General features: G+C 39.4%; 2 protein-coding genes across 2 annotated transcripts; one reads left to right on the forward strand and one right to left on the reverse strand.

Moving 5' to 3' along the window:
• Positions 1 to 2,674: 2,674 nt before the first annotated feature.
• On the reverse strand, positions 2,675 to 18,058 carry metap1 (methionyl aminopeptidase 1). Its single transcript, XM_063908008.1, has 11 exons — positions 17,857 to 18,058; positions 16,617 to 16,668; positions 16,312 to 16,421; positions 15,781 to 15,841; positions 8,121 to 8,212; positions 7,950 to 8,033; positions 7,694 to 7,832; positions 6,438 to 6,569; positions 5,431 to 5,574; positions 5,258 to 5,323; positions 2,675 to 4,282 (listed from the first exon to the last, which is right to left on the reverse strand). The coding sequence occupies exons 1-11, from the start codon at positions 17,971 to 17,973 to the stop codon at positions 4,116 to 4,118; spliced, it is 1,164 nt and encodes a 387-aa protein (XP_063764078.1). The 5' UTR covers positions 17,974 to 18,058; the 3' UTR covers positions 2,675 to 4,115.
• eif4eb (eukaryotic translation initiation factor 4eb) lies at positions 17,981 to 27,175 on the forward strand. Its single transcript, XM_063908023.1, has 7 exons — positions 17,981 to 18,128; positions 19,362 to 19,483; positions 21,028 to 21,123; positions 21,236 to 21,299; positions 24,511 to 24,624; positions 26,299 to 26,438; positions 26,533 to 27,175. The coding sequence occupies exons 1-7, from the start codon at positions 18,111 to 18,113 to the stop codon at positions 26,645 to 26,647; spliced, it is 669 nt and encodes a 222-aa protein (XP_063764093.1). The 5' UTR covers positions 17,981 to 18,110; the 3' UTR covers positions 26,648 to 27,175.
• Positions 27,176 to 27,807: the final 632 nt, after the last annotated feature.

The following is a 27,807-nucleotide window of genomic DNA, read 5'->3' on the forward strand; positions in this document are numbered from 1 at the left end:
GTTTAAGATGTGTTTTGAATCTGTTTGTTCTGTTAACGTGGGGATCGAGTGTCCCTCTGGGTTTTGTCTGTTGAGGCTGAATGCGTCACTGCTGCCCTCTGTTGAGGACAAAGTCGAGATGTGATGACACAGGATTTCATAATAGATTGCACCATGAGAGGTCTCTTTTCAAATAGAAGTGCTAATTAAATCAAAAATGTGTTAAGCTTCAATAGGACACAATCTAATCCAATTCTAATCTTTTCAGCATTCGCGTCGTCCTTCAGTTCTAGATGCGCAGAAAGCCCAGGAAACCAAGATCGCACTCCAAGTTTACCCTGCTCTGTTGAATAAATCTTTCAGTTCCGTCTTCAAGTGTGTCTTATTTGAGCAATCCAACTTCCGACACTTCTTTGATCAGCGTCTCGCCTCTGAAGGAACACACACACACAGAAAGAACATTGTGGAAAGGAAAAAGAGAGGTAACAAAACAAGATTATTCCGAATATTCTTTGATCTAGACTGAATGAATAATAAGAAAGCACAACTACAAACAACCAAATGGCATCAGTGTTGAAAGGTTGTTAATCAATGATGATTTTTTGACTGGATCTTTGTGATAGCAGCTTGGACATCAAGGCCTCGCAAAACATCCTTTGATTATTCTCCCTGTGGGGTTTGAGAACAAGGCGGCTTTAAAAGTTTACACTGTAAACGTTAGTGTCTCTCCAAGCTTGGGTGATGCTCTTTAGTTTTTAAAATGTAGACTTCAACTGGGTTTGACTTGATAGAATAGCTACAGCAGCTTGTACTCCATGTCGGGCTCAGTTAGGCGGAACATGACAATGGCCATGTTTCCTTAGCTCAGTTCATGCTCTGTCGCTAGAACAAAGATGCAAAAAGTATGTTTTCCTCCTCAGTTGTTTGTGCTGATGAACAACGTGTGCTGTCTGTTGGGAAGATATTTAAAAGGGAACATCTACAATGATGACGTAATGTTGAAATGGACAATGGGACTTTAAGCTCGATCAACCTTTTTGGATATTAAAGGTCTCCTGTTATGCTATATTTGAACAATATATTGTAGGGCCATGTCTGTGTAGTGTTTTGCTCAAAACACCAAACAGATCCCCCATTGTAGCATGCCTCATACACCTCTATGTCAGCCCTGTTCCTGAAGTGCTGATTCTGTGACTGGCTTTAAATTCGAGCTGACCTGAAGCTGGCCATGCCCCTTTGGAGCATCATGCAGCTCTCTCTCCTCTGTGAAAGTTTTCTACTGGGAGAAGATACTCAGCTAAATGCTGCCGTGATTAAACCCCATATTATGTTCCAAACCACATCAAGCATTATTTCTGAAACACTTCTCAGTGTTTACCAATAGAACAGAGACATTATATGTATTATATAAACAACAACTCTAAGTCCCTCCTGCAGACTTCCTGCTGAATACACAGACACACAGAGGTGCTGCGGAAGGGATTCAGCTCGCGACTGTATACTGCGGACGATAGGTTGAGACGTGTCACATGGGCGGGACGTTGCCTGGAGTTCAATGTAAAGCCAGCCCACATTTCGGTTATGACGTCATAACGGCAGCAAATCTGGATCAGCTCGTTTGTACCCCCGTTTTTAGAGATGTTGGTAAGGACGAAAAGAGAGGGCTGTATTTTCTGAAACTTTGTGAGTCTCCTTACACACCAGGGACACATATTTATGTATAAAAGACATTTTGCATAATAGGGGACCTTTAAATGTATGTCTTCAAAACACACAATTTGACTTTGATGTTCCATTTGTTGGATATGAGTTGAGGTTTTTTCTGTGTTGTTAGGACTGATAATACTAAATGTAAGTTAAGAAATCTAGCAATCTCTATCAACAGATTTTCCATATGAATGTTATCAACGAAACAACATTTGGTATTGCACGCGTTTAGACTTCCAAACATACTCCCAAGAAGTATTGACCAATCACGTTTGCGGAGGATTTGGTCAAACGCAGGTAGACAATCCACGTGGAGAAAAAAAGAGGCTGAAGGCATTTCCCTAGATTGCACTCTGGGTACTTTTGGCTGTAGTGTGACAAGGATTTAGCTTTTGTCAGCTAAAAAATAAACTGATTGTAACCCGGCTGCTTGTGAAACATCTGATTGCCGTCGTCCCTCAACCCTTAACTCCCTCTTTGTGTCTCAAGATGCTAATCAAACTATAAACAATGACCACGAAAAAAGGAAGGCTTGGCCCCAATATCCACTTGAACCCCTAACAAGTGGACCCTTATTTTCAAAGCATGAGTCGAAATTGAGATTGTTGCTCTGAAACTGGTCAATGCACCTTTTGCTTTTTCAGTTACGACAATTGGAAGTCTTAAAAGCCTTCTTAAATTTGTAACATTGTTGCTGATGTGCTTTGGCGGTCCTGATTTATATTGTAGCAGCAGTTTGCTAATTCATTCTGTTGTTTGCACAGCTGTTTGCACTGGAACTACCATCAACTACTGTCCGGGGCAGTAATGTACTCTGTATGTATATTGTCACTGCAGACTAGATACTGAAATGGGCCTAGAGTCATGTATGTGTGCAGGACAGAGCCTTCACTGTTACTTTATGAATTAAAGATTCATTGGAAAATAAAAAGGCAGCAATAAAAGCCTGGAAAATGTAACTATTAGATCATGGAAACGCACACAGAGCTACAGAAGAGTCATTTATTACTCCATTAGAAGAAATACAAAGATGGCAGAGAAACTGTGATCACATTAGTCCTCTGAAAATAGAAAGAAAAGCTGCTCACATGTCACCCCTATGTCGAGATGAAGGGTGACTGTAGAGACAAGGGGAAACACCACTTAACTTTCGTGACATATCCGGCATGTTTTAAATCCTAGACTCACACATTAAGGCTCGATTTGCTACAGCAGGGCTCTAGAAAACATGAGACGCTAAAGGAGTTTTCCTCAGATTAACAAGCTCAGCGCTTCAACAACTTTGTGCTCAATGTCATTTCTCTCATTCTCAATCTCTATGAAGATGCTCTGTGGTTGCATCACAATTCTCCTAGCAACCGTGGCTGACGTAATCTACTGAAAACATTTTCTGACTGCTAATAATAGCCACATTCAGGATGTAACAATTGAGTGCTTCTAGTGGACACGTCAACAGGTAAATAAGACGATGTGTTTCTCTGGTACTGGTCAAATGATTGTGTAGCTTTTTAAAATAGTACACAACTATGTTTATATGCTATTTTTTGGGGACAAAATCCACTTACCAGCACATCAAAATCTCACCTATTACACCTTGTTTGTTTTATACAAACAGAAAACCAATTATAAAAACCACAAATCGCAAGTTTTTTTCTGTAAATTTGCTGAGTTTTCGGGGTGCTGGAAGGCATTTAGTTTTAAAGAGAAGGACCAGGTGTTTTCTCCGGCTTCGAGGTGTAATGATCTTCCCTAAATCTGCGCCAAAAGTGTATTTTATAACATTAAACTACTCCTTTAAATATGTTAGCTGTTGAATTCTTTGGCAGGGAATGCCTGAATTGTAAACTAAATATAGTTACGTTTGATAGCATTGTGTTATTTTCCATATCTAAAATAAGTCATTGAGGTTTTGACTCTTGTTAACCCTGGGAACGCTCCTCCGTCTCTAGTATTGCTGATTCTTTTCAGTCCATCTCTGGGGGATTCAGACGAAGTGTCAAGTGAGCAGAGGCTGAGAGAGAAAAGAAGCATGATGTTACTAGTGTATCTGCCCTGAGCATCACACACACACACACACACCACAGACAACAACTAGCCAGCCAGTAACAAACTCTGGGTGGCGTGACAGGCCACTAAGCAAAACCATATCTCATAAATACGTTCCTTCAGAGGGTACAGTTTTCACTAATAAAGCGTTTGATATAAGACACATTCAAGTACTTCCATTTATTTCAAGGATATTTAATTCAAAGAACAATGAGAGCGGCAGTTAAACTGAGCTCTAGGGAGTGGTGCTTCTTGTTTGAAATATGTGTGAGCGTGCGTGTGTGCGTGTGTGTGTGTGTGTGTGTCTGTGTGTGTCTGTGTGTGTGTGTGTGTGTGTGTGTCTTGTGTTCTGGAAAAGTCCAGTCCTTGGATGCGTTCCGAGTCTACACTTGGTTGAGGAAGTGAGCGCGGCCGTTGTCCTCCATGCGGCGGGTGAGGATCTCGCAGCCGGTCTCCGTCACCAGCAGGGTGTGTTCAAACTGAGCCGAGCGCTTCCCGTCGCGGGTCACTGCTGTCCAGCCGTCGGGCCACGTCTCGTCTTGCCAGCCACCTGAGACACGACACACACACACACAGCTTTAGCTTACACATCATCAATTAACCACAAGTGTCGAAACCAACGCTTCAGGCCTGACTCACTGGATCCCCGTGAGAGATTTAAAGCATGACTGGATTCGCTCAATTACATTTCAAACCTCTTGTTGTGGAAAAGCCATTACTACTTTTATATACTAGTGGAAGTATTAACAACCAAGGGTACTTAAAAAGTATTAAAAGTAAATGTACCAATTCTGACAAAATATATATAAGAGCAATATATAGCAAGAGACCACTTCAGCATTATCATTTTCTCTTGTTTTATTACTTAGTACTTGTACTGAGTACTGACAACATTTCTCTGTATTGGAATTCAACAGACACTAGAATGGCTGCCATGTAGAGATAAAGATTTAAGAAACATTTGGAGTGGTCTCTTTAATTTTTTTCAGAGGTGTGTGTGTGTGTGTGTGTGTGTGTGTGTGTGTGTGTGTGTGTATATATATATATATATACACACACAGATACCTATATACATACATATATGTGTGTATATGTATATACAGCAACAAAACCAAATTCTTACCTAGATTAAATTAAGTATTCTGATTATAAAAAATGTAGATCAGTCTGTTTTACTAACTAACTTGCAATAAGACTTATTTGTCGGTTTCCGTTGTAAACAATCTCAAAATCTGGTCTAACGGAAGAATGAAATGTTATTTTCTAGGCCAACGACCTCCGCCTTATTTTAAAGAAAAATAAACCATATAAAGCCCTTATAATTGATGTGTAAAATGCATTCTGACAAAGCTGAATTTATTTGTTCTTGCTTATGTAAGGCTACATAACAGGTTTTCTGAGGACACCGTGTTTATATTTATTCTTTAATAATTGTATAAAATAATTGCTACAATTTAGTATGTTGATTTTACTGTTATTCCTACAATCATCATAATTGTTCAAACAAAAAAGCAGAACCACTCACCTTCACATATCATGGGCTCAATGGTGAACACGTGGCCGGGCTTCATAACGCCCACTGCTTTGTTTTCTGGGAAACATTGAATAGATAAATCATTCTGTTGTAGGAGAGCAGGCAGAATGAGACGTTCATAAATGTGAATCATATCCGATGACAGGTGTGTGACGACTACTCACTGGCATAATGTGGCACATTGGGAGCAGTGTGGAAAAGTCTATGGATGCCATGGCCGCAGTAACTGCGCACCACAGAGAAGCCGTTCGCTTGAGCGTGCTTCTGAATGATGTTCCCTAATTCTCTGTAGCGGATACCAGGCTTCACTGTAAAAAAAAAAGATCAGCATGAGGGTTATCGGCAGGGATGCAAAAAAATGAATCATTTTCATTATCAGCAGATCATTTTCTAGGCCAATTGGAATATAAAATGCCAGAAAATTGTGTAAGTTTTCAAGTCAAAGGTGCTGTCTTTTGATATAGATGGATAGAGATCGTAGAGGAAATCCATATAAAGGAAAAACTGAGACATTGACTCAGAGTGACAGTTTGAATAAAAACGAGAGAAATGGTCAATATTCAGGAAACAAAGAAGCGACCTGGATTACTTAGTAGAAGACTTGAGTATGAGGGACATTTATAACACTTGGACTGATTAGAATGCGCCTCCAACTCCATTTGTTCTTTTATTTGTAATATAATATTTGTTTACATTTTGAGAGACTTAAAAAAACTTACATTAATATTCCATTGATAAAATAGTTGCTTAGTCGATAAATAGTGTTGAAGAATAGCCTCAGAAAACTTTACAGTAGTTAAAACAATTCTGAGGCTGACAATTAACCATTTTAAAAAATGAATTGCAATGGCGTTCAAGAAAATGTGTTTTACAAAACAAGTGGAAAAGCAACATTTCAGTGACGAGTAACAGAAACTTCACTGGAATTTTGGTTGGTCAAATACTGTTTTAAAAGCTGAAAAATAACTTTAAATCTCAACTTCCTCTGAAATCTCACCGCTCTCTGGTGGACAAACTATGTAAGGGCGACACCTTTTCAAAATAAATGTCTGTACCTCAGCTCTTGTTATTTGGAATATATGCTGATAGCGACATCTCCCGTCTCCCTGGGCCTGCAGTATTCTGTATGCACATCATGGGTTAGAAAAAAAAGGAAAGCTGGAATTCCTACCGGAGTCGATGGCTTGCATAAGGCATTCATACGTGGTCTGCACCAGTTTCTTCGCTTCTTCCTCCACCTCGCCCACATAGAAGGTTTCATTGAGGTCACCATGGAAACCGTTGTGGTAGACGGTGATGTCCACTGTGGAAGAATGAGCGCCATTGTGTTACAACACAAATTGGATTCATTATGTTGGACACAAACAAAGTACTGTAATGAATAACCTGAGATGTAATGGTATGAATGCTTGACCATGGACTATTTTTAAAGCATCGCAAGTATTTTTTGTAGGTCGACCTAGAAGTTAGATTCAAGTGTTCCCTCGACAAAAATAATGGGATCTTTCTTTTGGATTTGGGGAATTTTTGTTTTGTCAATAGAAAAACATGGGATCTTTTCAGCTTGTGTTAACCAGAGACATCATTTCAGTCATCCAAAAACACCAAGAAATTTGCCTTCCAGACAAGGGAATCAGTGGTTAAATGCTAACTCATTTCCTTGTTTGAGGACTTATTCCTGCACCACTCTACCTACAGTAGATGATGGTTGGAATGTCCCCAGTTTAGAGGAACAGAAAAGAGTGCCAGCACATTGCTTTTGAGACGTGGAACAGGAAATGGTTAAATGCTAACTCATTTCCAGATTTTAGGACTCACTTCTGTATCCCTCTATTTGCAAGGCCAACTAACTGATGCAAATGGAATTGCTAGAGGGCAAACTGGGACTCTTCCCACTTTAGGAAAAATATAAATCGTGGAGGATCTGACAAGCACATCCCCACTGCTAAAGGTTGATGAAACAATTTGTCTTGTCGACGCACGCAGCGAGAGATGAGTTGTTGGCCGGCGCTCCATCAGACGCTCTGAGGGGAGTGGCGGATGGAAGACATCGCCTTCGCAGAAATATTCATAAAGAGGCTAAAATTGGCCAAACTCCCGCTGTTACCATTTCAAGATGCTGGTACAACCATTTGTCAAGGCGGAGGAATCGTTTTTTCCCCCCATCCTCTTTAATAAAACATTTCTATTCATCCTAACTTAGTCGCACTGTTTGAAGGACATGGTTCGATATACAAAATGTGAAAAAAGTAAGGAAATGAAGGAAAAGTAAGTGTTTGTTGGAGATATTTCATATAAACATGTACAAGAAACGTGTAAAAAAACAACAAGTCGAACAGCAGTTAGTTTTGGTTAATTCTAACAGATTAAAAGATAGTGAAGCAATCATGAGAAAACAACTGTTTGCGGATTATATTATTGGCATACCGTTGAGGATGTCTCCGTCTTGTAGAGGTCTCCTGTCCGGGATGCCATGGCAGATGACTTCATTGACAGATGTACAGCAGGATTTAGGGAAGTTGTAGTAGTTGAGAGGGGAAGGGTAGCAGTTCCTCGCTATGCAGGCCTGAAAAGACAATGCATGTTACAGATATTGTAAGACAGGAAAAAGTTACTAAAGATTAGAGGAAATTATAATGTGTTTGTGCGACTTTGGGTAGAATAAGTTTGTATGTGTACATACCAGATGTACAGCATGGTCGATTTCTTCTGTGGTAACCCCCACTTTCACCAACAAGGCAGCGATGTCCAGAACTTCTCTGGCAAGCTGCAAATAACAAACAGTTAAATTATAGGAAAAACTACCAATGCACACCAGGGCAATGTAATGAGAGCAGGAACAGTCAATTGTTACCTTGCTTACTACCCTCATGCCTTCAATGTCCTCAGGACAAAGGGTCTTGATCTGTGACGTCCCTTTCAGAAACTGCTCAGACTCGGATATCCCTGAGGAAGGGAAACACGGACAGAGAGTCAGGCATTTCGGAATATTGCAGCAAGATCTGTGGCTAACACAGGTTTAGGATACAGGATAGATTTGTTTAGCAGGTAAATATACCTATATTAAAGCGATCCAACGGAACTTGTCAAAAAGCCCATTATGGAGCTCCCCCTACAGGCTTGGAGGTAATGCACGTTTACGACACTGTCGTAAATACAACACCCTGTCGCATTCACGTGCATTTGATGACGAACCGACGAGGAGTCAGAAGGTGCAAGCTATGTCGACCGATAAGGTAAGAGTAATCAAAGGTTTTACAGAAATATGACTACATAGTTTTCAACGTCTTCTTTTTCTTCGGTGCCTCTGCCATGATGATGTACTGACAATGCTGCGCTTGCTTCTCCTTATACCTGGGTGCGTGAAGGGGGTCTATTTGTTATTGCGGTAGGTGTGCCAGAAAGCAAGTCGAAGTACTTCCGCTCATCTCCCGGCCCGGTCTAGCAAAGTTACATAGCGCAGTTATCTCACCTCAGACCCCCGATGGGCATGAAAGAGAGGCAAATCGTCATATTAAAAGTCATTCTAGCCGCTCAATTTTTTTCAAGCTGTTATTTTAAGGTACAAATGCTACATTGGATCGCTTTAATGGGATTAGTTAAAGTATGCTATGAACAAACTACTTTATGGATGCACGGCTGGACATCACCACCGCTAAGCTAAGCTAAAGGTGGCTAACGTTTGGTGTAGGGATGCACCGATACATCCAAATCGGCCGATGTTCCCCCTATTTACTGCCATTGGCACATCGGCAAATAAGGTGACATCCACCGATAGCAGTTGCTGATGCTTTTGCTATTTTTTCCCGCGTTCCGTCATAACATCTGCTGCACCCGTAGCCCGTTTATATGAAAACAAACATTAACTAAAGAAAACTAAAACACATGTCGGCAGTGTGGGACTATTCCACTGTTTCACCCAGAGATCCTACATTAACTACATTATTCCAAAGTTTACAGTAACTTTGGAATAATGTAGATTAACTACATTATTCCAAAGTTTACAGTAATTTTGGAATAATGTAGATTAACTACATTATTCCAAAGTTTACAGTAACTTTGGAATAATGTAGATTAACTACATTATTCCAAAGTTTACAGTAACTTTGGAATAATGTAGATTAACTACATTATTCCAAAGTTTACAGTAACTTTGGAATAATGTAGATTAACTACATTATTCCAAAGTTTACAGTAACTTTGGATTAATAACACTGGAATAATAAACGGAGCGCTCTCTTTTCCTCTCTCCTGACAGCCCGTCCGTCTCATGCAGCTCGCTGATCCAGTAATGAGTGATCCGACAGTAAAGAGTAAATATATGTATAACTAGTTTAGGTAGACTCAGAGGGAGATAAAATAGCTAAGTGTGATAAGTCTTATTCTACACGTGTGTTTTGCTCCGCTCACCGGTCCCCTCACAGCGGGCAGAGCTGCAGGTGATCCGGGGAAGCTGCGTACTTTCTAAACAGCTTACTATGATGTTATAATAATGAACTTGCTCAGCCTTTGAAACTGAAACCATTTTGACAGACTTTTTTGTTTCCCCTGACAGAGAGTGGAATAACAACAGTGGAAACAAATGACATTAAAATATCGGGATCGGCCAAATTGTTATTCTTAAAATCGGCATCAGCCAAGAAATCTGGCATCGGTGCACCCCTAGTTTGGTGTGATGATGTTTAGTTTAGTTTCTTTTTCGGTCTTAATGACATTAATAAACTGCCGGTGACAAAACAGAAAAGTTGCAGAAAAACTACAGAAACAGTTTTTTGTAATTGAAAAGTTCTAGTTAGACACTTAGAACTTTCCCAATGGGGATATTATTTACATATTGTATGTTGTTGAGCAAAAAGTGTAAACCACTGACCTTATTTCAGGCCTCTAACCAAAAATAATTTCTAAAACCATTTGACCCGGAGACGAGGGACCCTAAGTTGTAATATGCTTACTAATTTCCAAATGTTAAGACTCTTTCCTATACCACTCTAGGACCTTGCTGCTGTAATTCAATCCTCTTTTAAAAGTAGAAGCAACCATCACCGCTCGATTTTTTTTGTAAAAAGCTCATTGAAAGTTGCCGACTTCATCATCCCTGTCCCTCCCCAGAGGGAGAGAGGTTGCAGGCAGTGGGCTGGTGCGCGGAGAGAGGTGGTTTAAGGTCAAGACTGGAGATGCTAGCACCAGAGAGCAGCACGTCACTTACGAGCCAAGATTATGAAGGGGAAAAAAAGGAAATAATGGTGGTATTGAGCAACATTTTAAAACCCTAATATACTACTCATTGATTTAGTTTCAACATCATAAATGATGTGATAATGTCATTGTCTGAGAGTGGGTTTAAAACAATGTAAATGGTCATAATTAGTCAGCATTTGCATACATTGCTTATCCACGCTTGTGATGTTGAAGCTATATGATGATACACTTTATCATGAAAAGTAAAATAAATAGTTGATTTCATTTAACACCTGCATAAATACCACCCATTCAGACTGCAAACTACTCCTCAGTGTTCCCAGGAAAGGTAAAGCTTTTGCCTTTTTGTCTGATATTGTGTCACAGCTGTGGAACTCTTTGCTTTGAGATTGCTCTAGGCATACAACATTGTCTTTTAAATCCTTCATCTAGAACCATCTCTGACACAAGGCATTTGTTATGCTTTAAACACTGAAACAATGTTTTTTTATAGCATATTCCAACCAATGTAAAGGCTTCTCCACTGTCTTCTCTCGAGCAGGTGTCAGTGCATTCAGCAGCTCATTAACTACCTGCAATTTTACTAAAGACTAAACACAATTGAGTCTTTTTTTTTTTCTTTTACTGAAAAGCATATTTGACAGTATCTTAAGGCACTGGCGTCACCAACAATCCACTGATCTTTAATTTATCAACTGAACAAGATTGCAGGTTGAGCAGTTGCCTAGCAACCACAGGTTTGTGTAGCAGTCACAGACAGTTCTCCGCTTGACCTGCGGAGCTGATGCGAGTGCAGCGATCAATTATACTTACTCACGCTTTATACAGCCGCTCAGAAAACTGGAAAGGCATCAGAAACCCAAGAGTGAATATCATAACGGTATGGTCCATTTCCTTATTATGTTCATTAGATTATTAGTGATAAAGGTCAATTATATATAATACTTATGCTTTTAACAGTTCTAGCATAGCTTTCAGCTCACCAACAGCACCGTGTTTAAAAAATATCATCCTGCAACAATTGTGCTTTGGTCCCCGAGACAGCATCCCAGGAGAACGAGAGGAGCCTGTAACCATGACTACCCTAGTGGGGATCTATGCAGTCGGATATCATGAATGTAGAGGTTGCCATGGTTGCACAATGAATGACTAACCCAGAGTAACAGGTGTAAATACGCCAGGTTACAATGAGGTTATTAATACAGAAGATAAAACTGCTCATAAAAAAGTAGTGTGACATCAGGCCAGTTATTTAACCTGCGATTAATCCAAAACTAATAAAGGGAGATTAATGAGCTGTTGAAAAGAGCAATATTGATTGCAGCTTAAAGTTTAATAGAAATATCGTCAGGAGATAGATAACGTTTAATGATTTTTAGGTGTTAAAGTACTGAAAGAACTGAAGAATGGACTGAAGAATGGTGTCTCTACTCTGACATGTTTACATGATTTAATGTTCAAAAAGCTCTTTATTTTTCTCATACTGTCTGAGCTGCAGCACCTCTTTTTCACCCTCTGTCTGAAACCAGAGCCCCGTCTGCTCTGATTGGTTAGCTGGCCGGCTCTGTTGTGATGGGTTTAACCACTTAGAGAAGTCCGGCCCCTTAGCTTATATTGTAAAATGTGCTGGAGCACTAGGGCTGTCAAGGAATATTCTAAATTCGAATATATATTGAATAGTTTTTAAAAACAGACATTCGAAGGTGAAAATTAATATTCGAATGTGGAAAACACACCCGCGGCAGCACGGCCTGAGGGGTTAGGGACAGGTCACAGGAGTCTCACTGTCTGGCACAGCGTCACTGCTGAAAGTTGACTTACGTGGAAGATGGCAGAAAGTGCAGAGCCCAACTCGACCGCAGCTGAGACAGTGATTTAAACCCCAAGAAATTTAAAAAGCCCCGTCTGGAAATACTTCGGATTTTGGTCGGTAGACGGTAAAATTGTGGAGCCTCGAGATAAAGTAGTATGCAAGCAAGCTACAGTTAGCTTATCATTCGACCACTAGCAACATGAGGTCACACCTTGATAATGTGCACCCAAATGAGCATGGCATAATATGTAGAACTCCAGCTAAACAGCCACGTCTCGACACATATTTTGCACCGCCCGCCACAAGCTCTGTGTTTGCAGCATGACAAGAGGCCTGCACGCAGAAAATAATTTTGTTCATATGTAAGGATGAGACAGATCAGTGTCGTTGATGGGACAGGCTTCAGGGAGTTCTGTCAAGAACTGCGGGCGAGAAAGAGAGAGAGAGAAAGAGTTTGTGCGAGCGAGAGTGAGGTCTGCGGTCTTGGCCATTAGTTAATTTACTTATTTTTGTGTAGGTAATATGTTGTCAAACATGTTTAAACTTAAATAAACTACCTATACAAGTAATTATTAGTTTGTCCTGTTATTGACGTTATGCGCATCATTGACATAATGCGCAAATACAGATATTCAAACATATCTTTTTTTTTAGAGGGAATATTGTTACTTAGTGTGTGGTAGAGAAACTCCCTCAGAAGGATCTTAGGGATTTTAGCCTTTGCAGTCCATTTACATACACTAAAGCCTTTATAACACACTACAGGAAACACACCCCCAAAAAGCATAATAAGGCGTCTTTAATACTTTTTAAAAACTCCTCAGAAATTCTACAAAATCCCAATCAAGCAATATTGTTCATAGTTAAATATCAAATTAAATGCAGTGAAATTATTCTACCATTTTCACAGAAAATGCAACACCTCACTTGGCAGCTAAAGCTATAAAAAGGGTGCTAATGTCATGTGTGAAAGCATTGATCTACAGCAGTGCCTAAAGGAGTGCAGAGGTGCTCAGACTGCACTGTTTGCACAGAAATCTTTAGCCTACAGCACGAGACACATCGGCTTATCTGTGAAGTGATGCAAAACCTTTTATACAGTAGCAGTACAACACATGCACAGCTGACTGCTGTCTGCTATTGTCACACAGTGGGAGAAGCCTTCAACAGTTTGGAGCTCAGAAGGGGCACACACATGTTGGCTAACAGTTGCGAATCTCAGATGTGTCATTGGACACTGCTCACTTTGTAATAAATCTAGATTCGGCTTTAAAAGCATTTCATAACTTTTAAAAGCTAATGATTCAAATAAGAAATATAAAAGTGTTGGTGCTGGGTTGTTTATTTCATTTTTAAAAAAGTATCCACTGATTTACAGACGTCTCTTTCCCAATGCAAGTCAATGGGAAAAAGTATTATGGGCCCAGTGACTAGTGCTGCATACCTGGACTCACACTCAGGTTCAGGTCCGGAGTCAAGTCCAGAGGACTTATAAGTCCGGACCTGAACCCATGGCTTGTGTGAGTAACTAAAGTGAACTTATTGTAAGCTAATTATCAATTGAAAATAAACTCATAATCAACTCAAATTCAAACTTGTCCTGTTTATTGTGTTCCCTGCTCTGTCCTTTGTGTCTACATTTCTCTACAAAGTACAAATGTAAAAAAAAAAGTTAAACACTTTTTGCCACTTAGTCTACAAATGACTTATGACATCAACTACAGTAAACTACTAGTGTACTACAAAGTTCAAACATTTATTTCATTTACCAAACTAAAGTAACCAAACCAAAAGCTCCCCGCACAAGAAAAGATGACGCTGAGTAAACGCCCTAGTCGGCTAGTCCCGATGCTGCTACTAGTATATCTTATAATATAATGCTAAGAATGCCAATTTTTACAAGCCTATTTTCCAAAAAGTATTGTTCAGCTTACCTCGATCGTTGTTATTTTGCTCGCCAAACATCGCCGCCATGGTGGCTGAGGCTGTGTGTGGAGTAGTTACTATTTTGTGGTTTCGCCTCAAGTGCCTTGCTATGTTTGATGTTCCCCCAGCGCACTTGATCACTTTCCCGCACAGGTCACATTTCTCAGTATCTAGCGGCAGTTTCGTCACATGAATGTCTAAGTCAATCACATCGCTAGTTTCCCTTGACGTCACACAGATCTCGCGAGCAGTTGCGATATTTTGCAGACTTGGTGATTTCAGTAATGGCCGCCATATCAGAAGCCGACACAATGTTTTTCGTCTTTTCTCAGCGCAAATTTCTCGATCTATGGAAGGTTTTAGATGGTTTAGAATAAAAAGGAGAGTATACGTAAGTGCCAGTTTTTTTGCAAGTCCAAGTACCGGTTCCCGACGTTACGGTTTTAACCGGACTTGAACCGAAACTTTTTACAAGTCCAGTACCGGTTCGGCGTACCGGTACGCAGCACTACCAGTGACGTCACACGGACTGATACAGAAGTTGTAGTACCTCTTTTGGGATTGGTCGAGACTGCTAAGCTAAAGGCACCTAATGTTTGATGTAATGATGTAAAGTAGTATAATCTAATCACTTGTTAGCGACCGCTGTTTTTATGGGCACTTTGTCATTCACAGATGAGGTTTTTATTGAGGTATTTTATGTGGCAGAAAAAAACATGAAAATCTTATGTTGTGTTAACCACTAACTTTATTTCAGGCATCCAACCCAAAACATGTTAAAAAAAACGGTGACCAGAGAGTTAGATGTGGGGAAATGCTTACTCATTTCTGGGTTTTAGGACTCATTCCTGCACCACTTACCGGCGCAAAACATCTTCAAAATAGTGATGATGCTATAAGATATATTGGATGAACACGCATTTAAATTAGGGAGTAGTATCAAATTGACAAATCCAGAGGTAGAACTACATTACTAGGACACAGCAGCATTTGGTTTTTCATCGTCAAATAAGTAAACCGTTTGGGAGAATTTTGGATTTGATGACAAATCTTTGCTAATAAGCGATCTGTAAATACTTTGCGCCCAGCCACCATCTGACTTAGCAAAGCACGGAACTGTAGCATTAACAAATGCGACTGGCTGACCGACACACACTGCAGCACTTTCACAAAACTTTAACCAACTATGGCAGGGGAAGGAAGTAGCTCTGCCCTGTGCCAGCACAGCATTTTGGATAACAATGGCTCTCCTCTGTAATTACACTGCAGTGTGAATGTCAAAGGGGAGCTGTGCTGGAGCAATAAGGTAGCATCGGGTGAATGTAAATACCATCATTTTACATTTGTGCATGCGTTTTCCTTTTTACATGACGTGTTTTTCTGCTGATGCCAGAATGTTATAGCTATGCTCCCAGGTAAATAATATGCAAGACTACATAGCATGGATTTCGTGTTGTTCATATACATTTCTATAGTAACAATGAAGGATAAAAGGAAGTTTTTTGCTTTTTACTATGTCAAACAATGTAAGTTTCCCCTAAAACAAGTGTCCTTGTTAGAAGAGAAGCATCATTACCTCTGGGATGGTCGGCATAGTCAGGTCTTTGGATGTCACCGGGCACGGGCCTCATGGGAGTCTATGACAGGGGCCAAGAAGAGGACATATGTTATAGAAAAGTCACATGAAAATCAAATCAAACTACAATTTCTAAGAAAATTATTCCTGTTTCTCTTATCACATGTTCCGTCCTGTTTTTGTAGAACACAGATGCAAGAAATAAATACAGTAAAATCCATGCTGATTTGGGATTTTTCATGGTTTCACGTGTATGGTTAGTAATTAATGTCAGGTTCAAAGCATGAAACCACACACTAAAAAAGGTGGACAATTATGTCGCGGTAAGGAAATCAAGATCTTGAAAATGTGTGTTAAAACATTAGAAACGGTCCTCTTCCCAGAAGCAGATCAGTTTACCACAAAGTGCAACTAGTTGGAGGCGAGGGTGGCATTGCTAATGCATGTATGCACTTGAGACTTCTTTCCATTTAATGAATCGCACATGGCAAAAGACGTGAAATAAATACGTTCTTTTTAACCGCAACTTACCAATGGGTAGTGAGGGTGTAGTTTTCCTGTGTAGCGGTAGCCCGGCCATGGGTCTGTGTTGATGTCATTCTCCACACAGTTCTTCTGCTCATTCTGGTTCTTGTCATCCTCTAACAAAACACAGGAGAAGGTATCTCAAGCATCTGGCACTATTGTGTTAATTCACAGTAAAGAGATAACAGCTGCTCTTTACGTGTTGTGCTTATTGAAACCCATGTATACGCTACAAGGTTCAACTGTAAAACCTCAACTTGCACATGTCACTTATTGTAAAAACAGAAAAGACAATGAACTGTAATACTTACTTGCTTTTTTATGCAGCAACTTGTGAGACACCCAGCTCCCTTTAAAACATTCCTGGGAATAAAAACACAGAAGAGACATTAAATGGGGATGTAAAATAGCTGATACAGTATGCAAAACCAATTCAACCTCAACAAACAGCGGTTTGCATTTTGTGGCAGATATTGCACTCTAGAACGTGCCCAAAGAAATTCACAAATCCACTCTAGCATTTATTGCAAAATCCAATGGAGTTTGTCCCTTTATTGGACAGCAGATAGAGACAGAAAATATTTATAGCATAGAAACAGACAAAAATGCAATCCCAGCTAAAAATTCTAGGTACACATACCATGGCACAACTGGCCTCCAACCTTACTATTTATAAAGCGTAATAGAACATTGCAGAACACTTCTGCAGAGAGAGCAATCTCTGTTTATTAATGTTTAACAATTTATTGGCAAACATGTCCAATATAATATCTGCAATAATAAGAAAGGAATCAAGAATCTTTATGGATATGATATAAATGTGATTTAGGCGATTTGCTACAAGCCTGCTTAGTATTTAAGTTAAATACAACTGTAGTTAAATCAGGTCTGACAGAAGTTTAAGGTCTCATACTGCTTAGACAAAATCCTGCTCAGCCGAACAGATCCAAAGGAAGTGTTGATGAGCTTCTGTTAAGCCATTTAGGGTATCAGCAGAGTATAATGTGTGGATAAAGAAACCCATCTTCAAATTGACAGTATAGTGAATGGGGTTTGGTCTAGGGGGGAAAAAGTACTAGGGTGAGGGTCAAACATCGTGACACTGACTTCTCTGCTACGCAACATTAAGTCTGTCACTTCTAATTTTTTGCAGTTCACTGCAAAATAATAACTATACATGTTTAATTCCTACGCACAATACAGTATCTCGTACAAATCACACTGTCAGCAAAAAAAAAAACACCCCACTAAACGCTTTTCATTTTAGCTCACTTTAGCTAATCATCCAATAGTTAGCTAGCTCCCTCGGCCTATAGTTAACATACGACTAAAGCATCAATTACAATCAATGACTGTATGTATTGACTGCAATTTGTATAGCATTTCACAGCCAAAGGGGAAACCAAAACGTAAAACAAATACGTTATTAGCGGTTAACGAAGCACCATGTGTACGTAGCTTGACAGTTAGCAGCCTCGTGATGACACAGAGGGCCTCGTTGTCACGCTACAGCGGACGTTTAAACTGGACAAGCCGAAAAAGCAGCAGTACCTGTGAACAGAAATAGGAACCTTGAATACCGAGCTTGATACATGTGGGACACTGGAGTTTAGCGTCCTCGCTGCAGCCCTCTGTCTCACACTCCCTTCTAGCTTCGGTGCTCGCCATGCCTTCGTCTGCAGGAGGGGTGGAGTCGCAGAGAGGCAGCCAGACAGCGCCGACACACAGCGCATGTCTGCGGCGGCCCGTCACGTTGCGCTGCCCGGTCCAATGAGACAGAAACTTTTCCAACAGAGATTTGTAAGATGGCGACCGCCGAACCGGTGAGCACTTTCTCTAAAGAACATATCAAAACGTTTCAGGGGCTTCTGGCCGTAATAGCAGGGCAAATTCACAGTTAAAGTGTATGTATAACTTTAAACATTAGTTTCCAAAAGTATATTGATAGTTGTTACAATGACACGTGCTGTTTGGAATAGTTTTCAAGTTTGTCTTCTGTGCCATGAGCGTATAAGAGGAACGCTTGTGTGTGTGGAGATCACCCTACTTTAAGGCTGACGTTACAGCTAACAGCCGTGCGGTTCACGTTAGCGAGCCAAACCGCGTTACATTTACGAATATATTTGCTATTACTTAAGATATCTGCAAAAGTCGATACCTGAGTCAAAATTATTCAAACAGGTATGATTATTTTTTAAATACAAGTTAATTCGGCGTGGAATATTTAGCCCCATTTAAAGTAAGAAATTATATTTTTGCAGCTAAAATTAAACTGTCAAACTTAGTTGACAGGGCTCCCTCTGACCTCTACTATGCAGCGTCGGCCACTTTGGTGGGTGAGGTTAATGTTAACTTGGCTAATGCTAAATGATGGAAAGCTAGAGGGGTAGTTTCAAAAGTTTCTTTGTTATTGAAATAAAACATGTGTTGAACGAAATGCAAACTGAATTCAAGACTGTCCAAATTGTTGGTTGTAGGTCATGCCATAGTGGATACTTTCTACAAAGTAAGCAAGTAACGTTAGCGTAATTTAACATGGCAGATGGAGCAGAGTTATATGAATGGAAATTGCGTGGTGTTCTTTTCGTTTATCAAACAAACATACGGGGATTAATTCCAGCCATAACTAAAACATCATATTAATACTTTGTGGGAATACTTCCCACTGAAAGTGTGCAATGTCAGCAGTACAGTTCACTTTAGTTAGCCAAACTAGCTCTTCGTTGCAGCGAAATGTGTAACAGATGTTCATATCGGGTTTCACTAGTAAATGCTGACGTCATGAGTTTAACAAAAATGTTTTTTTAAATATATATTTAAAATCTATTCAGGAGACTACAAATCCCTCTGAAGGATTTTTTAAATGTTGACTTGTATTTACGTGTAACAGCATTTAGTTGGACATGCCTTTTGTAATCAATAACTGGAAATAGAGTAGTTACATGTGACTGTGTTTGTCCAGTTAAACAGACACAGTGTAGTCATTTCCACTGAGAAATCCGAAGGCGTAGGCTACTTCCCATGAAATTCACCTTTACCAAACCTTTTTCTTTTAGGAAATTAACCCTAGTGCATCCCCTGCTGAAGAAGATGGAGCTGAGGAGGCAGGACCAGTGTTGCCAAGTGGACAGGAGTTAGTGAACCCAGAGGCCTACATCAAACACCCCCTCCAGAACAGGTTAGGCTCTGCATTTAAAATGAGATAGACACACGCGTATTAAGTATTTACGGAGGGTATACTGTCCAATAGTCACTCCCTGAACCATCAAATCAAAGAATCATCTAGTTCAAGTGCTACAGAACAAGCGCAAACAACATAATATTTAATTTTCTTTTGTATTCAAACCAAGCAAAAACATATAGAAATGTGCTGCTTTTCTCAACTTTGTATAATTGAAAGTCGCTAAGAACTGTTGATGTTTGAGGACATCACTGTGGGCTTGCAGAAGTTGTCATGGGAAGTTTTTTGATGTAAAATGAAAAAACAGTGGGTTAATCAATGAAATAATTGACTAATTAAATGTGAATACATGAATAATACATTCAGTCTTTAACATATTATGTATGCATGTACAGGGTTTTGATTGACAACGTGGGTCAGGATGTAATTTAAATGAACATGTTCTATTATTATTGTCTGTACACAGAGCTGAAAAACAAAATGTAAAATAAACATGAGGAAAAAAATCAGATTTCCCATGTATAAGTAAAGTTATATGAAAATAAATATGAAAGACTGTTTACATTTACATAATTTCTTTACATTTTGTTTGGTTTTAGCAACTTATTATATATGGATATGCCATATCATGATTATAATGTCGCTCCTACAGTTTCTGTGGGTGTCACAGACACTCTGTGATGGTCTGGTGACCTGTCTAGAGTTTGTCAATGTTTTCTTCTCCATCCTTACTCCGAAACATTCAGAGTCCTTCCTGTGCTGAATACAAATAAGCAACAATTGAATATTTTATATATATTTAAATTCCACTGGGATATTTAAGTCCAAAAAGGGTCAAATGGAAAAAACAATCCCACTTGAAAGCCAGCTAAAGAAAAAGTATGACCATTTGAAATGCATCAGTAGCATTATAACAGCTCAAATAACCCCAAATTGACCTTTTTAAATGAATTAAATTTGTTAGGATAGACATCATTAGGCTTTATGAATTCTACGTATTATTTCTTTATGGGTCATTTGTGCATGAGGATATCCAAGCACGCATTAGAAGGCAAAGAAAAACCCTGTAAAGATCCGCCTAATGGACTATACAGTATGAGCTGCCTCGCATTATAGCCCATAATCAAACATTTAAATATTTAACCAGACAAATAAGCTTACAAGGATACACAAATGTTCCTGTTTAATGGTCATATTTGCTCTATAACCGTTCCATTGTACTCGTACTGTGCCACTCAAGAGAATTACATTTGTTTTAGTTTTTCATTTTCTTGCATTTTTTTGGACTGGGGACTATTTTTATGGCTTTATAACCATAGTTTTCTTAAAGAACGTTCTGAGCTAAAAGAGGTTCCAACATCGGTCAAGTTTGACAAAGCGTTTGAAATTAATTGACCACTCATCACTGTGATGACATGATTTATAGAACAGTTTGTGTCACACGTTGCTTCAAAAGCTTTTGGTTACTTTTTGTTTACCTCGTGTTTAATGAGGGGCTTGTTACAATTATGCAAATTTCATTTCTGTTTTCACTTCAACAGCTGGTCCCTGTGGTTCTTCAAGAATGACAAGAGCAAAACATGGCAGGCCAACCTGCGGCTCATCTCCAAGTTCGACACAGTTGAAGATTTCTGGGCGTAAGGAGCTTTGAATCTCTTTTGACTGTTTTTATTTACTTCTGTTTGGTAACTTGACTGTATTCTGTGTTTGAAATACCGTTTTGTTAATGCTACACTTTCTTTATTTTAGTCTCTACAACCATATCCAGTTGTCAAGCAACCTCATGTCAGGCTGTGATTACTCCCTTTTTAAGGTACGTTTCATTTTTGTTCACCATGTACAGTGGGGCAAAAAAGTATTTAGTCAGCCACCAATTGTGCAAGTTCTCCCATTTAAAAAGATGAGAGAGGCCTGTAATTTTTATCATAGGTATACCTCAACTATGAGAGACAGAATGAGAAAAAAAAATCCAGAAAATCACATTGTCTGATTTTTAAAGAATTTATTTTCAAATGATTGTGGAAAATAAGTATTTGGTCAATAACAAAAGTTCATCTCAATACTTTGTTATATACCCTTTGTTGGCAATGACAGAGGTCAAACGTTTTCTGTAAGTCTTCACAAGGTTTTCACACACTGTTGCTGGTATTTTGGCCCATTCCTCCATGCAGATCTCCTCTAAAGCAGTGATGTTTTGGGGCTGTCGCTGGGCAACACGGACTTTCAACTCCCTCCAAAGATTTTCTATGGGGTTGAGATCTGGAGACTGGCTAGGCCACTCCAGGACCTTGAAATGCTTCTTACGAAGCCACTCCTTCGTTGCCCTGGCGGTGTGTTTGGGATCATTGTCATGCTGAAAGACCCAGCCACGCTTCATCTTCAGTGCCCTTGCTGATGGAAGGAGGTTTTCACTCAAAATCTCACGATACATGGCCCCATTCATTCTTTCCTTTACATGGATCAGTCGTCCTGGTCCCTTTGCAGAAAAACAGCCCCAAAGCATGATGTTTCCACCCCCATGCTTCACAGTAGGTATGGTGTTCTTTGGATGCAACTCTGCATTCTTTCTCCTCCAAACACGACGAGTTGAGTTTTTACCAAAAAGTTCTATTTTGGTTTCATCTGACCATATGACATTCTCCCAATCCTCTTCTGGATCATCCAAATGCCCTCTAGCAAACTTCAGACGGGCCTGGACATGTACTGGCTTAAGCAGGGGGACGCGTCTGGAACTGCAGGATTTAAGTCCCTGGCGGCGTAGTGTGTTGCTGATGGTAGCCTCTGTTACTTTGGTCCCAGCTCTCTGCAGGTCATTCACTAGGTCCCCCCATGTGGTTCTGGGATTTTTGCTCACCGTTCTTGTGATCATTTTGACCCCACGGGGTGAGATCTTGCGTGGAGCCCCAGAGCGAGGGAGATTAGCAGTGGTCTTGTATGTCTTCCATTTTCTAATAATTGCTCCCACAGTTGATTTCTTCACACCAAGCTGCTTACCTATTGCAGATTCAGTTTTCCCAGCCTGGTGCAGGTCTACAATTTTGTCTCTGGTCTCCTTTGACAGCTCTTTGGTCTTGGCCATAGTGGAGTTTGGAGTATGACTGTTTGAGGTTGTGGACAGGTGTCTTTTATACTGATAACGAGTTCAAAAAGGTGCCATTAATACAGGTAACGAGTGGAGGACAGAGGAGCCTCTTAAAGAAGAAGTTACAGGTCTGTGAGAGCCAGAAATCTTGCTTGTTTGTAGGTGACCAAATACTTATTTTACAGAGGAATTTACCAATTAATTCATTAAAAATCCTACAATGTGATTTCCTGGATTTTATTTTCTCATTCTGTCTCTCATAGTTGAGGTATACCTATGATAAAAATTACAGGCCTCTCTCATCTTTTTAAATGGGAGAACTTGCACAATTGGTGGCTGACTAAATACTTTTTTGCCCCACTGTATCTGAATAAGCAGAGATAGAGACGTTCTAATACAGATTAAAGGGGCCCTATTATGCTGTTTGGGGTTCTCCCTTTCCTGTAGTGTGTTATATAGGTTTGTGTGCATGTTAATAGTCTGCAAAGCTAAAATCCCAAAGTTCACTCCACAAGGCTTCTCTTTCACATAGTGACATCACTATCTGACAATTGCGCTTCTTCTTGCTAGTGCTCCAACTTATTCAACATGATAGGCGAAGGTGCGGGACATCTGTAAGCATTTGACCAATCACAACGGAGCCAGCCAGCTAACCAATCAGAGCAGACTGGGCTCTGGTTTCAGACAGAGGGTGAAAAGAGAAAAAAATTAAGAGCTTTCTGAACATTAAAGCATGTGAACATGTCACAGTAGAGGCGCAATATACAAATATGAACCTGAAAATATGCACAATATGTCCTTTTTAAAGTATACTTTACATTCAAAATATTTGTAGATGCCTTAACCCTCTCTTGTACTTAGTTACTTAACATTTCACACCAGTGTCTGCATTGCATTCAGCGAAGTAGAGAGGAGTTTTTTCTCTCTATTCCTTCTCAGTGAAACTAAAAGAACCATAGAGACCACACTTGCATAATTGGAAATATGTTGCAAGCTAACCAACAACATTTGTTCATTTCAAATTGACATCCTTGCGAGAATAGTTTCATTAAAACATGGAATAAAAATGTCCTATTAGTCCTATTACCAGTCCACCAAAAATAAAAAAACAAGATTGTAACATCAACAATATGTCAATTTGACTAAATATATTTAGATATTTTCTATGGATTCCAAACTGTTGACTAGGCATTGCAAAGAAATAAATATATGAACAATCAATATATAAATAGCAACAGTACATCCATTGAGTATCTCAAGAATACACAACAAAAACTGAATGTGTTAGAATAAACTTTAATAGCCCAATTTACTACTAGAGAATAACCCACAAAGGATACATTATACAAGTCTGCAAAGTTTTAAATAAAAATAAAAATGCAGAGAGAAAAACCTAGCGAAAAATTAAAGGAAACATTACTTGAAAAAATGATATTCATCTTCATTACTGGAGTGTAGACACGATCTTCTCTCCGCCTCAAACTCCGTTATTATTTAGTTTACTAGTTAAATTGCCACCACTAATTATACCGTGTGAGACATCATAATAAATGCATCATAACTGCAGTTTATAATCAGTGTGCTCTTATTGGAATCTTTCTATGATCACCTCTGGCGAACACTACCTTATATTCACGGCAGGGGAGTTCGTTTATCATAATGTGTATCATTTTGATTTTTAATCTTAGAAAATGTCGCTTTTTCATTCTGGGTGAGTCAGACTGTTAGGCAGAAATTCATCCTTGGAAAATCAAAAATATTTAACCAATCCTGGACACTTTTTCCTTTTAGTATTCAACCTGCAATCACACTTTAAGAGTTTCTGTTGGGATTATTAAAGAGTTAGTGCTGAGATCATGCTGAAACCTCACTGAAAAGGTTGTTTTGAAGTTTTGCTGCAGTGGCTTGGGATGTGTATTGACAATTTGAACCTTCGCTGCAGGATGGAATTGAACCCATGTGGGAAGACGAGAGGAACAAGCGTGGCGGGCGCTGGCTCATCACCCTCAACAAGCAGCAGAGGAGATTAGACCTGGACCGCTTCTGGCTGGAAACTGTACGTTTGCTTTATCCGTGATGCTATTACTCATGTCTTGGGCCTCTAGTATGTGTTACCTGCAAACCACTCCATCATTACATCCTGTCATACCTGCATTGAGCCACAGATCTAGGAACTATATACTGTGGCCTTGACTTTATGCTGAGCTGATGACTAACTATAGCAGCTGGAAATTGGCCTGCTTGCTGCTAAGTCTGCAGTCCACACAGTGTTGGCTCTAAAGGTCACTGACAGTGATACAGATGTCTAGAAGGGCAGGACCTGCCAGTTTTGCATACGGCACTGATTTTACCTCTTTTTACCACTGGTGTTTCTGGGCTGAAAGAGGTCTCGTTGTTTCTTAATGACACTCAAATTGTATAAAGCTTTAACTGACATGTTTTGATGTTTTTCTCAACAGTTGCTTAGAGTTCTAACACGAGTGGTGCAGTGATGACGTGTTATTGTAGGCCTACAAAGTCTACAAAAAAAGTAGGGATTTTTACATTGGATTCTGGAATACTGCTGGGAAAAAAAGGATCTGTGGCCCCCACACATTTATGGTACTTTCACGTTTAGTTCAGCGGGATAATCTCAGAATATTGAAACCACTTTTATGATTTTTGAAGCGTAAATGCAACCGCCAGAAGTAAAAAGCTAACATAATCAACGTTCGCTAAAGTTCGATGTGATTACATGTAGTAGTCTCATTTAGACACTTGTTAGCAATTGCTGTTTTTATGACACAAAGTGGTATTTACTGATTTATTTTATGTCGTCGAACAAAACAAGAACATCTCTTCAGCTTGTGTTAACAACAGACCTTATTTCAGTCAACTAACCAAAAACAGTTACATTTGAGAACTGGTTGTGGAAACATTTTAACTCATTTACAGATTTTGGTATCTAATCCTAAATTAAGCCTATAAACGAACAACATCGAATTCACATGAATTCACGTTACAACCGCTAAGCTAATAGAGGCTACTTTTATATCATCGTACAAAACATGAAAAATTCTTAAGCCTCTGTTAACCACAGACATCATTTCGGGCATCTAACCAAAAAACATTGATTTCAAGACAAGGGAACAGAAGTGGTAAAATGCTTACCCATTTCCAGGTTTTAAGACTCATTCCTGTACCACTCTGTTAGATGGATTTAGTGATTGTGAGAAATGCTTGATTAGATTAGAAAAGAGTGACGAGTATATGATATAAGCTTCCTGCCTCAATGGCAGACTGCGAGGCAGACGGTGTAACATTTGTCTACCAGTCCATGCAATATCTTGAGAGAAATAAACATGAGAATTACAAATCTTAAAAGAAACATGGGGAAATGTGTGAGGCATACAATGATTTCTGTTAAAATAGTTACAATGTGTTACTTGTTGTGTTTGCGTGGTTTATATTTAGCTAAATATTTCCTACAATTCTATAAGTTTGTACTTTTTCATCACAAAAACTTTTTTAGAAACGCATTTGTGAGGGAAATGTTACTCCCCGACTGAACTTAAAAAATGAATTACAGGAAATGGCAGCAAAAGCTTTCTTGTAGATGTCATGAAGGTGACACGGCTAACATTACCCAGGTCCATGCTCCTTTTATGAGAAATTGGAGGAGTTGAAGTCAAATCGAAGGTGGGATTTTTACTTTTGTGACAGTAGCTTTTTTTCCCTATCCTCAAACCAGCTCCTGTGCTTAGTCGGAGAGGCCTTTGACGACCACAGCGATCAAGTCTGCGGAGCCGTGGTCAACATCCGCACAAAAGGAGATAAACTCGCCGTATGGACAGCAGACTACGAGAACCGCGAGGCTGTGACACACATAGGGTGAGACGGGTCTGCAGTATCCAAGTATTTACGGTCATAACAAAAGCTGATGGCCTCCTCCACATCCTCTAACTGTGTCATTTACCGTCAACAGGCGGGTTTACAAGGAGCGCTTGGGGATTCCCATGAAGATGACGATCGGCTACCAATCTCACGCAGACACAGCTACCAAAAGCGGTTCAACCACCAAGAACAAATTTGTGGTTTGAAAACGTGCCCGTTTCCTTTTCTTGTCTTATTTGTTGTTGGTTCATATGTTTACTTTGCTGCAAAGACTCTGCGGAATGCAATCTGGAAGAAAGAAAAATCCTATGTGCCAAATGTTTCCATATAATACCCAGGACTTGAACACTTGTAAAAACACACAGAAGAACATGAATCTTATCAAAACACTAACATTAAGAGGTATTAATAGTGAATGAGATTTAGAGTGCTGCAAACTCTAATAAAGAACATCAGTTTTTTTTCTTTATTGACAGGGAATCCTGAAATGCAAGGGAAACGAGTACATTTCTCTCCCTTTTACTACAGCAGTGTTGGTTGCTGTAATCCTTAATGCCATTAAAGCCTTTTAATTTATTATTAATTCGCCTGCATATGATTAGATTGTTAGACCTTTGTTTTATGCTTTTATTTTTCCTTGAACTGTTGCACGTAATCAACCTTTTAAAAGAAGTATTTCATGACTCATATTCATTTTGTGTGTTAATATAATTAAAACATTGGTTTTGCAATTACTAGTTGTTCCATTGTGTGATTTTTGCAACCTGTAAATGGTAATGAGCTCTCTGACTTTGTATCATGTTGCTGAGGAAGTTTGTGGAAGACCATCAAAATGTAACCTTTCCATCTACTTGTTTTATTATTATCTTATATATTTCCTTATAGTCCACATTTACACTGTAGACAATACTCAAGGAGACTGAATAGAGTAGTGTGGGTATGATTTCTGTGTGGAGCGTGTTGTGAGCAGGATAATCTCCACATATTAACTTATATAATGGTTAATGCTTAAATGCTATCACAAAAAGTAGAAAGCTAACGTTATAAACAAACTACATGACGGTCACATGACCTCCCGTCACCACCACTAAGCTGAAACAGCTAATGTTCAACATGAGGACTTTCAGTAATGTCATTTATTACCTTGATAGCAACCTCTGTTTTTAAAGTCACAGAAGTTTCGGACATTCACGAGTGAGGTATAAATGAGTATAAACTGACGTATTTTATATCAGAACAAAAATGCTTCTAGGCTCTAAACAAACTACATCATGAGCACATGGCTAAGGTGGCTAAGCTTGATGTTACGAGGTTTAGTTGTCTGATTTAATCACTTGTTAGAAAACAAAGGTACTAACGTATTAAA

This window comes from Eleginops maclovinus, chromosome 19, assembly GCF_036324505.1.
Source record: "Eleginops maclovinus isolate JMC-PN-2008 ecotype Puerto Natales chromosome 19, JC_Emac_rtc_rv5, whole genome shotgun sequence".
NCBI lineage: Eukaryota > Metazoa > Chordata > Actinopteri > Perciformes > Eleginopidae > Eleginops > Eleginops maclovinus.